Here is an 18426-nt window from a genome sequence, read left to right as displayed (position 1 = left end):
ACCGAACAACATGCAAATAAGTGCTAAGTTATAAGATTGCAACCGAAGTTAAATTAGAGAAGGAAATCCATGTGAATCAAGTAGGAAGAACTGCCTAAGCAGGGGCACCAAGGCCAGAATTAGCACAGCATGTATGGGGAACCTCAGAAGGTGGGATCCTGAGAGCTTCCAAGAACAGTATATTTGAAGCAACTTAAAGTTCTTGCTTAATAATTAATTAATCACTTGACTTTAAAAACTCACGGGGGGTCGGCGTTGGGGAGTGTAGGAGGAATGAATAGGCAATGCACAGAGGATTTTTAGGGAAATAACAAAACTCCATTGCCATCATGGCGGATACACATCATTATACATTTGTCCAAACCTATAGAATGTATACCCTAAGAGAGAACTTCATGTCAACTATGGACTTCGGGTGATTATGACACATCAATGTAGGTTCATCAGTTGTCACAAATGTCCTACACTGGGCAGGGGGTGTTGACAATGGGGGAGGCTATGATGTGTGGGCACAGAGGGCAGTTGGGAAATCTGTACCTTCCTCTCAACTTGTCTGTGAACCAAAAACTGCTTTAAAATTTTGTGTTAATGAAAAAAAATAAAACCTCATTGCCATGACAGCATCTTGACTTCATAACCCTTTCCCTGGCCTACTGTTTTCATCGCAGAATTATTTTCTTATCTTTAAGATCTACACTCGTTCTGTGCTGGAATCCATTGCTTCACCAGCAGCACCAAATAAAGAGGTCGCACCACCTTCTGCTGAGAATGCCAACTCCAGTACTTTGTACAGAAACACGGATCGGCAAAGGAAAAAATCTAAGATGACAGACGAGGAGATCCTAGAGAAGCTAAGTGAGTTTGGGGGGTATTTTGTTTTGATTTCTTTTGTTTTCTGCCATCATTTCTTCATGGGATGGTCTCTTGTAAAACATTTAAAGTGGGGACCGATCTTTTCAAAGTTTGGGCCTCCTTGCATGAACTCCAGGCTCCCCGAAGTCAGAAGATGTATAAGATTGAACTTGCTCTGTATTCCAGATCACTCCTTCCCCCATGCTCCAAATTTGACAGAAACTAAATATTTTCACTTGATAAAATCAATTAAGGTGAAAACTTGACATGATGAATTAAACAGCGTTTTACTTTAAAATGATGCTCCCGAAAGGAATAAAATAATCTGATGACATATCTTTTGATCATCTCCCGAGGTCTCCCAACTGATCCATCATGATAGATAAGTCAAGCTCAGGGCTCAATGCAGTCAATCAAAATCAGCAGCCATAGTAATATAGTCTTTCCCCTTAACTTTGGAGCATTTTTATGTGGAAAAGGGGAACAGGGCCAGCAAATGCTCACAAACTCCCTCCCCTGGTGTCATTATTGCGTACACGCTTGTGCATACACACTCACTCCAGTTTCATGAAACAATCCTCTTTCAGTTAGCTTTCTGGATAGAGGATATTTAAGAAAAAGACATTGTCTGCTGAGAAGAGCCAAAGGTCTGTGAAGCACAGTCATTAAACTCATGATACAGAAACATCTAACACATTTCTGGTTATCTGCAATCAGTGCCCCCAGTCTTACTAACTCCTCTTCATCCTTCAAACCCCAACTCAAATGTGGCCTCCTCAGTACAGCCCTCTTTGCCTCTCCCAGTCTAAGTTAAGGGCTCCTCTTGTTTACTGCCTTTATGGCAGCAAATCACACCATACTAGTCCAATCTCTTTCACTTAGACTTGTGAGCTCCTTAAGGGAGGGGACTGTGTCTCCTTTCCCTGAATGTCCAGCTCCTTAAAAAAAGGTGCTTGGTACATAAAGGCATTTAACAGATGTTTTTTGAGTGAATGAATGAAAGAGTGAGCAAAAAAACATGTACCTTGACTGAGTCCCTGCTTGTCTCTTCTATGTAAGAATCTTTGGAGGAAACCGTAGAAAAACAATTTCCTGCCATCAGGAAACTTGCAATTTTATTTGGATAATAAGATTCAATAATGTGATACAATTAGAGAAAAGGAAGCTGTCTGGTTTCATGCAAATTTCCATCTCACCTCAGGGAAGGAAGCAAGTGGTTCCCACTGGATACCTCAGGAAAACTCTGCATAGGTGCTTGTGGGGTCATCTTGCCCCTCCAGGAAATACTTGGCAATATCCAGAGACATGTTTATAGTCACAGCACAGGGAAGGCTACTGGCCTGTAGTAGATAGAGGCTAGGTATGTTTCTAAAATCTCTACGTTGCTAAAGACATGCCCATCCTTCCCCTTCTGTGACAAAGAATTATTCAGCCCCAAATGTCAGTAGTATTGAGGTTGAGACATTCTGAGCTAGAGGTATTTGGAAAGGCAAAGGTTGGCAGTGAGCGTTTGGAACCGGAATCACTGGGACTTCAGCCATCTGACTTTACTATACGTGATTAAATATGCCTCTGGTGCTAATACCTACTATTTGCTGTAATAACAGTAGTAATAATTCACATCTATTGAGAATTCTCAGTGCTGGCCACTTTACATACATGGTAAGGTTTAATTTTCATAATATCTTGGGGTAGATTTAAATATCCTCATTTTACAGATCACTGAAAGTAAGCCTCAAAAAGGTAAAGAGACCAGGTTACCAAACTAAAATGAGTAGTGGAACCCGAGTTTGAACTCAACTCTGTTTGCCTTCAAAGGTGAGACTAGTTCTATTAACCCACTTTGCTTCTGCATATCCCAACTGTCTATATATAGAAGAGGGAAAGAAAAAGAAAGACTTTCCTGGATAATTCCAATTCAATTATTCAGATAGTTACCTCAATTCTTTTCTTTATTTTATACATGTAGACATGACCCTGTGAGATTTTATTAGATTTTTAAAATCTGACAGCTTTGCTTTCATTAAAAAAATGACTATGACGGGTCTTTGTTTCAAATCTTAATTGATTTATTAGAATGCAGATGCATTTTTGGGTTTCTTATACTTACTGACAGAGAGACGAACATTCTTCTCTTGTGCCAAAATCTGGCTTTCCTTGCAGAGTGAACCATGGTCACTCTTGCTGTTTGTGTATTCTGCCCTGCCCTGAGCAACATGATGAAGAGGAGTAAGCTGCCTTCGATTACATTTTTTAATGAAGGATTGGGTGTTTTCTTCTCACCTAGAAACTACTCGGGCTTTGGGAGACTCACTTTCTCTCTGGTCTGTAGGCCACCTGTAACTGCCAATCTGACCTCACACTTCCAGATCTTGGCAGGGAGAACCTAGAGAGAATGGTAGAATGCTTTTCATGAAGCGGGTCCAGGCTGAGCTATACTGCAAAATCTGCAAAGTGGGTCTTTCCTACTTCTGCTGCATCTGTGGACATGCACCCCCTATGTGCCTTCTCTCTCTGCCACAGCCTCACTCTATAAGTTCAGATGATTTATTTCACCCCTCTGAGCATAAGAGATAAGAATCATAACTGCATTTGAGGATTCTGTCTATAGGACGGATTTTTTTTAAAAGATTTTATTTATTTATTTATTTATTTGCACACAGAAAGAGAGAGGGAACACAAGCAGGGGAAGAGGCAGAGGGAGAAGCAGGCTCAGGGAGCCTGACACAGGGCTCAATCCCAGGACCCTGGGATTATGACCTGAGAAGAAGGCAGATGCTTAATGACTGAGCCACCTAGGCACCCCTACAGGATGGATTTTATGTAACTCAACCTGTGAATAAGAAGACAAGTATTGGAGTGAGAAATGACAAGCCCCTTTCTTGTGTTCCTCTGGGCAAGTGATTTAACTTTCCTTGAACTCTTTTTCCTCATCTAAAAAGAAAAATATGGAGATATCAATAGTACCAATGTCATGGCATAATAATAATTAAATGAGAATCAGGCATATAAAAACCTCAGCCACAGTCCCTCGTACACAGTAGGTGCTCAGTAAATGGGAATTACCATTTTATTACATGAATGTAAAGCCTTCGTAAGATCGTACACTAGACCGGGCTTTGGAATGAATCATAAGGGAGTCTGAGTCATAGGCCCAGACTAGCTGTGTGTCCTTAGGCCAGTCAGTCAACTTCTCTGAATTTCAGTTTCTTCATCTGAAAAATTGAAGTAGTACTAGTACCAATGTGATAGGGATTTGGTGAGGACTAAACAAGGTAAAGTATGTAAGACACCTAACACAATAAATAGTAGTACACATTTAATCATGTTATTTTTGTCAAATGAGAGCCACCATATTTTGCAACATAAAAAAGTGGGGGTCGCCCAGTGGGACAGAATGTTTGAAACCAGAAACAAGCTAAGATGCATGGTCCTTATACAGAAGTCATTGAGAGAATCAAGGCCCCCTTTGGAGCTTAGGGAAGGAGTAAATGAGCCTGTGCTGAGAGGCAAAGGAGAGGAGGCTGGGAGCCAGAGAGGTCAAGGAAGAGCCTATAGCCTGTACCAGAGCAGATCCCACCATAAGCATGGGGATGGAGGGATGGCAGCCATCTTTGGGCTCAGGGATCCAATTACTATGAGGTGGGCAGCCCAGACCACAGAGCCGCCAGGCTATTCCTCTTCTACGCAGTTGCTGATTGGGGGGGGGGGTGGGCAGACCATGGGATCATTAATAGCTGAAATAAACAGATCATCTTTCAGTTTTACACAGACAGATAGCCTGGGTCTGGCTTGTTCATTGTGGTCTGTCTGAATCTGTTGGAAAATGAAGAAACCCCTACATTTTAGAGAAAATTCCCAAAAGGCACTGTCAGCAAAATAGTACAAGGCAGGAAATTTGTCTTGGGCCCCACCATCACCTCCTCTTCTTGTCCCTCCCCTTCTCCAGCATTCCCCACTCAAAACTCTTCTAATTTCCCCCTCAGATGGACTAATATTAATTTAGAGAATTATTTTTGCTTTTTTCTCAGGAATCCAAACCTCCTTGGTATGCTAAAGGAATAATCTTTTCAATGGTCAGAGTTCAACTTAGCTTAATATGTAGGAAAATACCCTGATAGGATTTTCTGTCACTGAAACCACACCATGAACCCTATTTTCAAATACTACTATTTAGTCATTTCTTAAGTCCTCATACTTTCAAATTAATAGTTGGCTTCTTATTTAAGAAATTGCCCTGGTAGGAAAATTGTTTTGGTGTGGCTACTTTTTTTTATCCTTTTGATTTTGAGTTGCTCATTTTTGTCACTGTTTTCCCCTATTGTGTCACAGTGGGGTTTTTCTTCCCTTTCCTTAGCGTAATTTATAAAAACCGATTACAGTGGCTCTGATGAAAGAGGTCACTTGAAAAGCTTGTTTTGTGATTGGGAATCATAAACAAGACCTCCTGTGCACTTACCTCACATCAGTAGATGGCAGCACACACTCTCCTGTGAAGGGTAGTGGGTGTGGAGACGCCATTTTATTTGAACAGCAGTTCAATCCAGAGGCAGGAGCTCATCAAAATGGCTGTCTTTTGGAAATCCTCATGAAAGGATTTATTTCCAGTTTTTTTTTTTAAACTCTGCATTCCAAGGAAATAAAGGTTGAGTAATTTACTACCATAAAACCTCATTAACTGAACCCTGCCAATTGAAATTGGTCATAATTCAGAAAGTGGCTTGGGCTGAAGCTTATTTGCTTTTGTTCAGTCTATGGAAAAGAGTTTGCTCAGCAACTTAATAGTATAACTTTCTTAGAAGACTATAAACTCCTTAATAAAATGATGGTTTCAAGTGACTTTCAAATTGTCATTTCATTACCAAAAAAAAAAAAAAAAAAGAAACAAAGAAAAGAAAAAAAGAAGAAAGTCCAGGCCTTTATCCATTAATAGCTTACTTGAATAAGGATAGTTCTCAGTGATGTAGAAATCTGTAAGACAATTTGAAAAGTGAAGTGGCAATTCAGAAATTGTTAAATTGGTGGCATTCTGTAGATGTAACTCAAGTAAAATACGTTCTCCAACCCCTTTCTTAAAATATGGGACATTCACAAAAGGAAATGCCTAATTGTATTTGAGTTCAATGCAACAGACAGTTATTGAGTAACTAATGTATTTCTCACACAACATTGTTTGGGGAGGTGCTGAGGATACAGAAATAAGTGAGACCTGACTCTTGTCCTTTAGACATAGTTTATAAGGGGATGTCAAATATATAAAGATGGATACATGGTGTATTAAGTTTAGAGAAGTACTGTAAATGCAAAGGCAAGAGAGACAGAAAGAGAGAGAGGAGGTACAGTAGAATAAAGGGGAATTGCTAATTTTATTTGAAAAAAAATCAGGGAAGTCTTCCTAGAAGAGGCACCATCGAAGCTAAACTGAAGCATGAATAGGAGCTTGAAAATTTAAGAAGGACATTCCAGGCAGGAGAATAGCAAGTTTAGAAGGTATGAAGGCATATGCCCAGGAATGCTAACTTATTCAATGTCACTTAATTATATCATTGGTGGTAGGTTGAAGGATTGGAGTCTTAAGAAAGGAAGCTTACCTGTCAAGCAAGAGCTCACCATTACCTGCAGTTTGTTATGGTCAAAGCAATGAGGGTTGAGTGGGGAAGTGGTGGAAAAGAGATGGAGAATGAAGCAAAAGTCAGATACTAAGGGCCTTGTGCTCCCTGCCAAGGCGTTTGAGATTTGCCCTGTAGGCATCAGGGGGAGCTTTGAGGACTTCTGAACCAGGGAATCACATGATTGCATTTGCACTTAGAGCACCCTGCCAGAGTGAGGTGTGGAGCCCAGACTGGAGTGTGAAGAGGCTAGCTGTTGGGAGTTCAATGAGTAGGCTGTTAGAATAGCCCAGACAAAAACAATGAGGGCCCAACTAGAACAGTAGGAACGAGGAAGGGACAGATTGACAAGGTCTCTGGGAGGTAAACAGATGCAGGCTTAGGACTTGGAGGACAGCCGCATGGAGGTAGTGAACGAGAGGGATGAGTCAGATCAGACTCCCAGATTTCTGACTTGGGCTACTAAGTGGACAGATGGTAGTTCAGTGGACTGAGATTGGAAATGCAAGAGAAAAAGCATTATAACAACTCACATATTGTGTATGTCTTATTTAACTTCACTGAAACATGGACTTGTGTTATGAAAAAAACAAACCACCACCCCCACCACCAAAAAATCTAACAGCTTGATGAACAGTCCAGGATTGAAACATATATTTTTTTTCAAGGTATACCATCTACTGGTAGGTCTGAACACTAGGTATTGTTTGTAGCACACAGTTTAGCACTCGAATATATACTTTCTTGTCCTCATGCATTTGGTCAATAAATATCTGTTCAGTGACAGCCATTGTTCTAGACACTGAAGTTATAGGGAAGAAAAGACAAGGTTTTTGCCCTCAAAAAGAAACATGAGAATCTCATTAGAGGGATCAGAGAAGAATTCACAAATTAGGATGACTTGACATGTTTAAGTAATAAATAGGAATTTGTGGGTTAGATAGCAAAGGAAAAGGGGGAGCATCTGCAAAGACCTAAGCCTTCAATAGTGATAGCATTACTAGGATTTAAAGTAGGAGGGATGGAGAGTAGAGGAATTATATGAGATTAGTCTTGTTAGGTAGGAGTTGGTTGGTGCTAGACGGTAAAGAGCATTCTATGCCAGACTAAGAAATTTGGACTTGATTATGTAGCAAGGAGGAAATTTTGAGGCATTGTAAGGAAGAGTGAAATCATTCTGAAGAAGGGCAACTGTACATATCAGCTTACCCAGGACAGTCTTGGTTTGTGAACTATATGGTGGCCCTATTCCTAAAGCATTGTGGAAGATAGAGAAGGTAGAGTATTGAGGTAGGTAATGACTAGTGCAATTGTTCGGACAAGAGGTGTTAAGGGCCTGAACAATGGAACTGGCCATGGGCATGAAGAGGAGGGAATGAATAAGAGTGGACATTAGGAGATAGAATGTAGAGACCTTCTCTTAAATAGTTCATGCTGTAAATCTTATCCTATTGACACTACACTTCTTTCAAACGGAGCCGTGATAGTAAGATATAAGTCAAAGGTAATGGTACCGATATGTTTGCTTAAAAAAAAAAAAAAGGGAGAGCCAGAGACATCTAGATAAATGATTCTGTTCAAGGTAATCCACTTGAGAACCTAAACCTGTATTCCCATGATGCTGTTATGGCCCAGAATTTTTCTTCATTCATTCAAGCCCTGCATTGAAGGGTCAATGGCACTTCTTTTAGATTTGTTTTGAGCGGTAGTGGTGTATTCATCCTCTGAGTACTGGATTTGGTATTGTGAAATAAAAAAAACCCAATATTTGTTTCCCATAGCCAAACATGATAAATTTAATGTTTTTCTTGCATGGTTATAAACCACCTTATTCCCCAGTGTTTAGAACAGTCTATAGAAACACAAAGTAGATTGGTGGTTGCCTAGGGGGAGGGATGGATGAAGAGTGACTGTGAACAGGTACACGGTTTCTTTCTGGGATGATCAAAACCTCCTAAAATGAGATTATGGTGAAATTTAATAAATTTTCATAACTCAAAAAAGTTATGAAAATCCATTGAATTGTACACTTAATTTTTTTTCCTTTTTAAAAAAATACTGGGCACTGCTTTTTCTGCATCCCACGTAATTTGATAGGTTGTATTTAATTTTCATTTAGTTCAAACTATTTTTAAATTTCTCTTAAAGTATCTTCTTTCACGCATGTCTTAGTTAAATATCTTGGGATTTTCCAGTTGTCTTTCTGCTATTGATTTTTAGTTTGCATCCATTATGATTAGAAAAGGCATTGTGTACGATTTCAACCTTGTAAAATTTGCTAAGGCTTGCTTTGCTGCCTAACATGTGGTCTATCCTGGAGAATGTTCCATGTACACTTGAAAGAAATGTGTATTCCTCAGTTTCTGGGTGAGGAGTTCCATAAATGTGTTAGCTCTAATGGATCCATAGTGTTGTTTGTGTCCTCCATTTCCTTGCCAATCTTCTCTAAGGTTGTTCAATCCATTATTGAAAGCGAGCTATTAATTAAAGTCTCCCACCATTATTGTGTTGCTGTCAATAGCTCCCTTCACTCTTGTCAGTGTTTGCTTCATACATTTGGGAGCACTGATGAATTGCACCCTTTAAATGAGTGAGCTTTTATGGTATGGAAGTCATATTCCAGTAAAGTTATTACTAAAAAGTGGAGTGCATGGAGGGTTCTGGGTTTGGGGGTGTAGGATTTCAGAAAGCATGAGTCTCGTTGCTTTATAAGTCAACTTTGTTCTTTATTAGACCCTATCACTCTTAACGCAGTACTGGGTACATAGTAATGGCTTAAGAGATATTTGTCCAGCAGAACTGAATATAGTGTAGCACTCAATTTCTCTCCAATTCAGAGAAGATAGTGATTTTATTAAATAGTTCATGCAAGTTCTTAGATGTTTGTATCTCCTGATCTACAGTATCCTTTTATGCGAACTTTTTATAAATGTTGAGTTGTGTCCAGTCCTTTTTGTTTCTCAAACATCATCAATTTTGAATATAAAACAGCACAGGTTATTACTACTATTTTAATTAATATGTTACTGTTTGTTACTTTAACTTAAAACATATTATTAGCCATAAAAATTATAGAAAATACATGAAAATATTGCTCTGATGTTTTATTTGTCATTGACTGTGGCATTGTAATTTTTAGTATTAAATAAAGGGAAATCAACCACCCAATTTAAATCTTCTCTCTCTCTCTTTCTTCCTCTCCCCCCACCCCCATACTCAGGAAGCATTGTGAGTGTTGGTGACCCAAAGAAAAAATACACAAGATTTGAAAAAATAGGTCAAGGGTAAGTGATTGTTATTTAAAATATCAAAAGATAAGCACCAGAGATATACATTCAGATTCAATAGCAAGCCTGGGTTATTTCAAGTTCTGCATTCTCAATATTGGTCTTTCTAGTTGACAGACTGACTGTTAATTAATATAGCAAGACATCTTGCTGGAATCTGCATTAATGTCAGGCTGAGAGCTATTTGTTTTGGGACATTTGAATCCCATAGAGTTAGAAGATTCAAACTGATTTCTCTGGAAAAGCAGTAGAGTTATAGAAACCTCTGACTCACATGAAAACTCCTGTTATCCCTGTCCCCCTTACATCTGTATGGATATTGGGCTTCCGATCCTGTTTCACTGTCAAACTGTATAGTAATAGAGTGGAGGCAGAAGAACTCCTTACCTAATAGTCCAGAGGAGGTCAGAGTTGACTCTGCAAGTAAGGAGGAAACAGATTAACAATCCCTAAGGGAGATGGAGTACAGAATTTTCACTTAGCATGCTTATTAAGAATACAGATCCCCAGGCCTGGCTGTCAGAGATTTGATTCAGAAGTCTGGAGTAGGGACTTAGGAATCTGAACTTTGGGAAAGATCTTCAGAAATCCTGATCCTCACCTAGAAAAGAGAACCACAGGACCAGATCATTCACTAGAGCTAAAGGTGGGGGTCATCTGTTCTCTAAGTCAACTGTAATTAGGTATGTTTCTCAGATCTTAGTGTGAAACTGAGAGTGGGCTACAATGTTTGAAACAGGGAAATGTTTTGTTTAAAGTCAAATGAAGAGTTCTTAAGAGGTATCCTTAAATGGGGAAGGCGACAAGATATTTAGATGCGTCAACTACTGTATGCCAGGAACCAAGATGGCACCCCAGAGGTCTCCTGGCTGAAAAGGAAGGGATACAGCTAATGTGCCTACAGAATTACGCTAGCCCTTCAGCCAGTGGAGTCTATTTTCAGATAAGGGAATGGACAGTTTCTTCTTCGGGTAATTCACTGCTTTTCCTTGGATTCTTAGGTTCAGAAAATTGTATGTTGTACATAAGCTTGACAATTTTTCACGATTTTTATTTTTTATTTATTTTTCCCCCTTTAGCTTCTGTACTGAAGTTTCTTTTGAAATTGCCAACTTATCTCAGAAAATAAGGGAAAGCATTCATTAGATATTTTGGCTAGGGGGTAAGAGTCTTGTGGCACTTGTGGGGAACATGCTGATTTCTTTCTTATGATAAGAAAACCAGAAGAGGGAGGCAAAAACTCAGGCAGAAACAGATGGCCAAGTTTCTTCTTCCAGTGGAAACCATAATGCTGTTGCATTTGAAATTTTTAGGGGTTAAAATATTTGTGCTTTTGCTTTTGCTTTGTCATTTGATATCACTGGTATTCTTACTTGCTCATGGAGGAAAAAAGAAGAGTTTTATAGTCCTTAGCGACCACTGTCAGTCAAATAGTATTTCTGCCAATTGCTCTAGACCACTGCTATCTAAACAGAACTTTCTGTGATGATGGAGATGTTCTCTATTTGTGCTGTCCCATACAATAGCCAGTGGTGCGGGTGGCAGAGGAGCACTTGAAACATGTCTGATGCAAATGGGAAACTATATGTATTTAAATTAATTCATTTTCATTCACACATTTATTGAGTGTCAACTGTGTGCCAGATACTTTTCTAAGCACTGGAGAGACAGAGATAGGTACTGATGTGGGCCCGCAAAGAACTTAAATTCTATAGTAGTAAGTGCTTGATAGAGGGGTACATTCATTAGCATACAGGGAACAGACTGAGACAAGTCTCCCTCACCTGAGTGCAGGGCAGGGCTGGCTTTTGTAGCCATTATTTCCCACCTAGAATTTTCCTTCTTAACTTCTGGTGAACTGGTTGTTTTACTTAAGTAAGGAAGCCATACCTTCTCCAGTCCGTCTACACACACACTTCAACTTGCTTTCTTAGTGCCCAAAAGGTAAACACCTCAAGGCCAGTTAAAACACAGTATTCAAGGAGCTTAGAAAGCAAAAATTGCCTTTTAGATTTTGTTGTAATCTGGTTGGGTTTTGGTGGAGCTAATAATTGGAATGGATACACAGTCCACAGTGAAGCTGCATTTCAGATCATTGCCATCCAGTATGGTAACCATGTGACCATTGAGCACTTGAGGTGCTGGCTAGTCCAAATTGAGATATGCTACAAGTCTAAAATATCCACTGATTTCAAAAACTTAGGAGGAAGAAATGATACAAAATATCTCAATAAATTATATATTGGTTACATGTTGAAGTGGTATTTTACATGCATACAATGTAGTATTTTGTATTTACATACCCACAGTGTGTTATCAAAATTAATTTTATTTTTTTTAGAGTATAGCTCCCCCCAAATTTATAACAGGCTCTCCTTCTATTTCTAAACGGCAGGGCTGCTTTAGTTGTAGGTCTAAATGGGAGTTATTTGTTTATTTTTTCAAAAAAGTAGGTTTGTTTCAGGAGTTGGGTTTTTTGGGAAGTGGGAAGTGAAAGATGTTACAATTTTGTTTTGATTGTTCTTTCCCACTAAGACCCAACTGAGCCAAAAATAGCATTGAATTTAAAAAAGAAAAAAAGTAAGAAATGGTTTCAAATAACTCCCAGATACCAGGTAATGAAGCAAGACTGATTTCTCCAAGGACAAAGATTAGGCCGCCAAGCAACTTTGCATACCAAAGAAATTCCCCTCCTGGTTATTTATGCCTCTGACGTCTGAAGGTGCAAAAGGAAAGTTCTGTATTTCTCCATAATTCTGTAAAACCTTTATAATCTAAATTGAAAAGTCAAAACAGAAATCCTGCCTGCCACTGTGGAAAGGTCTGTTTTAAATTCCCGGCTAGTTCATCATTTCAAAGAATGTTGAAACCAGTAGATAGTTTACTCATATGCCCAGTTCAGCTTTTAAATAAGTCCTTAGAGGGTAGGGAGTCAGTCTATCTTATTCCTCCCTTTGTCTCCCTTGGTATCTGGCACAGGGCTTTTGTGCTTAGTAGCCCCCCACTCCAAAAAACAAAGGAAACAATTTTGTAGAATTTCAGTCAACAGCAAGAGTTTACATGGTCAAGGTCAAAGACCTACAGAGCTTCTCCTGTCTGCTTCTCCCATTTTCTGGATCTGTTTTTGCCTCAGTAAATATTTGTGAAACAAACAAGAAGATGTTTGTCTTTCTAGCTCTCCTTCTTCTGTCTTTTTGTGATACTGTATATACCTGTCTGTCTGTTTTGCGCTTTCTGTTCTATTTCCCTATCTCTTTCTCTTTCTTGATGTGTCTTCATCTCTTTGTTCTCATAATAACTTGATCTGATGCCTTATCTCTTGGGCACTTGTGGTTGCTACACGGCTGTCTTTTTCATTTGTGTTGGCTTCGTCTTGTACTGCCCATTTTCGCACATACACTCAACCCAAATGGTAGTAATATAAAATCAAGATGTACTTCTAAAGAGCTTTTAAGATATAATCTAGTAACTGGAATCTACTTATTTACTGTGATTTTAGCTTGTATTTAATTTACTAATTTTGGTTTTACGTTTTTGTAGATTTTTGCTCTCTGTTCTTAATTTCTAAAGTCAGTGAGCAAAATATTGATTTATTTCTCTGTAGGCCAAAAAATGAAAACCACTTAACTTAATTTTCCTTTTACTTAAATTGCTCTCAATGGATTTTTTCCATGAATTAGTGGCCTAAGTTAGACAAACTCGTCTCTGCTCTCAGTGTATAGAGTTTGTATTTTCTTTTCATTAAGTCTGGGTGTTTTTTATTGTTTTGCTTTACCTATTATGATGGTGAAATTCAAGCCAGTGTCTGTAATCATTTGGTGCTAGGAATAATCAGTCCCTGTATTCCATTTTCAGCTTCAGGGAGCACAGCAGCTTACTCTTAGGAGCCCAATTTGAGAAGAACCTCTCCATTAATCACCCTCATCTACTTGGAAAACTAAATTTTTCCAGTATGGGTTTCTGCCATCCCAGCGTTCAGGCCCAGGGCCAGAGAATTGGCCTCTATCTTCCATAAATCAAGTTCAGAATTGCATGTCTAATCATGAGGCCGTCGCTGAGAGTGAAGGCTAAAAATGACATTATTTCACCAGATTTCTGTGAAACCCCTTCTATAATTGGCCACCAAATCTAGATATTTTGAGCAGATGTATGTAAAGTTTAAAAAAAGTAAAGGAAGAAAGAAAAAAGGCCTGGCATCCTCTAAATTATCATTAACAACATGCGTTTGTCAGAAATTATCTGGCAACATCTGGAATTCTTGCAGAATTCTCACAGAAGCAGTAGCCGTGTGATTACAGAGGGCTGAGTTTACTGGCCTCACCGATTTCTCATTAATATATGTGAATTCATGTTTAAAGCCTTTTCTTACATAAGAATGCATTGAAAAACAGACCCTTTTTCTCTTTCGCTTTCATGTTTGCTCTCTCTTCAACATTGTAATAGACAAGTATTTTTGAGGATTGCAACTCAGAGATGGTTTGGATCCTGTTTAATGAATGACTTACTTAATTTGGTGAAGTTTTCCTGAGTGCATGCTACGTTTAATGCACCTAACACAGCTTCATCATTAAGAACCAGGTTCTGAGAGTCACAATGACCTCTAGGCTCACGGTCTTTCAGAACATCCGACAGGGAGAGAAGGAAAGTTGTATCAAGAAATAAACCGGGGTTGGGGCGCCTGGGTGGCTCAGTGGGTTAAAGACTTTGCCTTTGGCTCAGGTCATGATCTCAGGTCCTGGGATCGAGCCCCGCATCAGGCTCTCTGCTCAGCAGGGAGCCTGCTTCCTCCTCTCTCTCTGCCTGCTTCTCTGCCTGCTTGTTATCTCTGTCTGTCAAATAAATAAATAAAATCTTTAAAAAAAAAAAAAAAAAAACCTGGGAGTTTCCCCCCCCCCCCCCCCCTCAAAGGCATGTACTTTAATTAGTTTATTAGAGTGTCTGTTTTCTCATCCATAGTAAGCGGAAGATACATACATCATCAGGTTGGGGAAAGTGAAGGAGGGGAGGCATTTTAAGTGCTTAGCACAACATGGCACATAGTGAAGGGCTCAGTACTAGGTATCATTAGAGGTGAAAGACACCCACAGTTATTATTCTGTTGAGCAGAATAGGGCAGGTAGCATGACATAATTACAAGAGCCACAGGGATGGAGAGAGAGGAGGGACAGATCATTTAAAGCCAGGGAGAGGGTAAAATGAAGGATCCTTAGAGAAGGGTGCATTTGAATCATGACTTGAGAAAGTGTAGGATTTAACATGTGGGGATTATGGGCAGTTTCACTGGAAGGAAACCAAAGGAACACTGGATTAAGACTCTAGTTTGTATTTGCTTTGGTATCCCTAGAGCCCGCAACAGTGTCTGGCATAAAGGAAATCCTTAACAACTATCTGATGAATGAATATCAGAAAGATCAGAAGATGATGACAGGGTCCCGGTATCAAGCCCTGCATCAGGCTGCCTGCTTAGCAGAGAGTCTGCTTCTCCCTCTCCCTCTGCCTGCCACTCTGCTTGTCTGCTTGTGCTCTCTCTCTCTATCTCTCTGTCAAATAAATGAATAAATATAATCTTTAAAAGACACACACAGAGAGAGAGAGAAACAGAGAATGACCAGAAAAGTGAAATCAGGGGTACCAGTCTCATGGACAAACCTCCAGTTTGGCAGGGGACTTAACAGGAAATAATGCTAAAAAAGATCTGTTGGGACTGTGTCATGAAACATAGGGAGATACAAGCTGCACTGTAATTTTTATTTGTATGATTTTTTTTTTCTAAGTAGGTAATATTTGGGCATGGTGTAACCAGGAGGTTTACAGGAGTAGACAGTGAAAAGTAAATGTCCCTCCAAGCCTTGTGCCTTAGTCTCCTTGTTATCTTGTATAAAGGAAAGCTCCAGAAAGGATATGTTATGGGATTCTTAGGTTAAACTTCCATGGGTTCGGGAGCCTGGGTGGCTCAGTGGGTTAAAGCCTCTGCCTTCGGCTCAGGTCATGATCCCAGGGTTCTGGGATCGAGCCCCACATCGGGCTCTCTGCTCCATGGGGAGTCTGCTTCTCCCTCTGACCTTCTCCTCTCTCATGCTCTCTCTCACTGTCTCTCTGTCAAATAAATAATAAATAAAATCTTTAAAAAAAAAAAAACTTCCATGGGTTCTCTGCGCACGCAGGCACACATGCACACACATGCCACATATGTGTGAATATGAGGTCACACAATGATGTAATTTTTAAAACAGGTTTTTTACTTATCTGAATATGTAAACTGTTGGATACACAAATGGTGAATGTCTATTTCTGATATTTAAATTGTTAATCACTCTCATTTATATATTTAAAGCCACATTTTATAATGTGTGCATTGGGAGAAATTTTTCTACTCTCACATTTCATGAGGAGCATAATTCAAAATCTTCCTATGCATCTTAATATCACTGTTTTTGTAATCATTAGAGCCCCCTTTTGAAACACCCAGTAGTTATCCAAGTAGACCATTTGAATTTCATCTAACATCCTTAGATATAAATATTTTTGAATCCACATATTATATCCATATATATTTTGAATATGTTTGAGTCCACATATTATTCTGTCCCTGGATATTTTATTTCTGGTTGCAATTACACATTCTTATAATATTAAGATGATTGCTTTCTGAATCTATTTTATAGGTGTATATTTACATCTTCACAATATAACTCTCTCCTCTATCACTTTTTAAAATTTCTGTTACAAATTTTCAAACGTACACAAGAGTAGAGAGAATGGTATAGAATTGTGTTATTCTTATCACCCTGGTTCAACATTGATCAATATTTTAATATAATTACAATACCATAATAACACCTACAAAATTCAACAGTGACTTGATATTATCTATTATCAGAGTTCCCCAGTTGTCTCAAAAATGCATTATAGTTGATTCCTTCAAATCAGCATCCAAAGAAGATCCACATATGGCATTGGATCGTGTCTATTAAATCTCTCCACTCTAAAGCAGTCTTCCTTCTTTTTCCACTACCATTGACTTACTGAAGAAACTAGTCATTGTCTTGTAGAATGTACCACTTTCTGGATTTGCCTGTTAGTTTCATTCAATGTCATGTAAGTTGCATCTCTATTCCCTGTATTTCCTTTAAATGGAAAAAGTTGGTTCTAAAGGCTTAATAAGATTCAGGTGCAACTTTTGGCAAGATGTCTTCATATGAGTATTTCATATTAAATCAGAAGGCACTGCTCGTCCCGTTGTGTAGTGCTGTGTAGATTGATCAGAAGCTTCAGTGGGGACTCCTCCTTGTCCCCTCCAATGCGGAGTTCCTCATCAGCCTTTCGTCTAATGTTTCATCTATTGATGACTATATTGCCCAAATCAATAATTAAATTAGGGACTAGTAAATAGTGATTTTCTAAAACTTATCTTTTCTAAAAATTACCTCCCACACTTTATTAACTACACTGCTTTTGCTGAAAAGAACTTTACCTCTCATCTGCTTAAGGTCTTTGGTTACTCTGAAATACAGTTTATACAGGCAAATCAAGATAAATGCTTAAGTTGATAATTGCCAATTTCATTGTTAGGAGTTAACACCCAACTTATTTCCAAAAGAGTCCAAAGAGTGGTGTTTTGAGTTTATTCCAAGTGGGGGGAGGAGGCATTCTCTTTTATTAAAAAAGCTTGTTATAAGTCACAGGTCTTTGTATTTTGAGTAGGTTTCAATCAGTTGTATTCGCTGTTGTATTTGATAGTCATACTATCATATCTTGGGCTAACAGGTACCCTTTTCACTGCATTAATTTCAAAAGTGACCTTTAAAAATCTTGTTTATGACATCTAACACTTGCAGTTCTGATCATACCTGCAGAATTAATTTATTTACATCCTATCCAATCCTGACAGATAGTCTCTATGAGCATCCAAAACTGGCATTGACTAAGAATACTTCATCCTAATGTGTCTTTCCCAAACAGTACTCCATAGATAAAAATAAATGAATATGGAGAATTACCATATTGTATGAGAGATTTTATAAGGATTTGAATATAAGGGAATTCCCACTTTTCCTGAGAAGGAAATTGGCAGGGGTCGGGTGGGGAGGAGGAATACCTTACCTTGTTTATTTGGGCACATATATTGTATATGTACCTTGTATTTGGGCAATTGTACCATCTCTGGGTATGTGTGTATTTGTGTGTGTCTGTGTGTCTGTGTCATAACTCTACTTTTAAGATGAGTGGTAACATACTATAAATCTCCTATTTTGTTATTTGCCTGTGTCTAAGAGATGATTCTATATCAGTACCTCTTTCTTTTAACAGATGAAGTGTTTTTTTGTTTGTTTGTTTGGATGGATCATAATGTATTTAATCAGGCCCACACTGATACACATTTAGTTTCTTTCCAATGTTTTGCTCGCATCAACAGGGCTTCAGTGGAGATCTTTACAAACAAACCACTAAATACATATGCAAATTGATCATTAGGTTAAACTGCTGAAAGTGGAATTGTTACATGAAAGGATATGGGCATTTTTAATGTCCAAGTTGCCCTCCATAGAGGTTGTTCCACTTGACATTGTCCGCTAACAGTGCATGAGAATGCCTATTTGCCCACACCCTCATGGAAACAGCCATCTTCATTTATTTGGGATTCTATGATTATACTAAAAAGTCATCACCATCCTGAT

The 18426-nt window shown here is 38.8% G+C and overlaps 1 protein-coding gene across 1 annotated transcript in view; it reads left to right on the top strand.

The window, feature by feature from the left end:
• Window positions 1–18426, top strand: part of LOC111160957 (p21 (RAC1) activated kinase 3) — a 111206-nt gene that overhangs the window by 61272 nt on the left and 31508 nt on the right. The window contains exons 9-10 of the mRNA XM_022524359.1: window positions 690–855; window positions 9682–9745. Coding sequence (XP_022380067.1) covers window positions 690–855; window positions 9682–9745 — 230 coding nt within the window. The remainder of the gene's footprint in view (window positions 1–689; window positions 856–9681; window positions 9746–18426) is intronic.

The sequence above is a fragment of the Enhydra lutris genome, unplaced genomic scaffold (assembly GCF_002288905.1).
Source record: "Enhydra lutris kenyoni isolate GAN:26980312 unplaced genomic scaffold, ASM228890v2 scaffoldscaffold80, whole genome shotgun sequence".
In the NCBI taxonomy this organism is placed as follows: Eukaryota; Metazoa; Chordata; class Mammalia; order Carnivora; family Mustelidae; genus Enhydra; species Enhydra lutris.
Note: the sequence above shows the minus strand (reverse complement) of the source record. Positions and strands in the feature narration are given on the sequence as shown.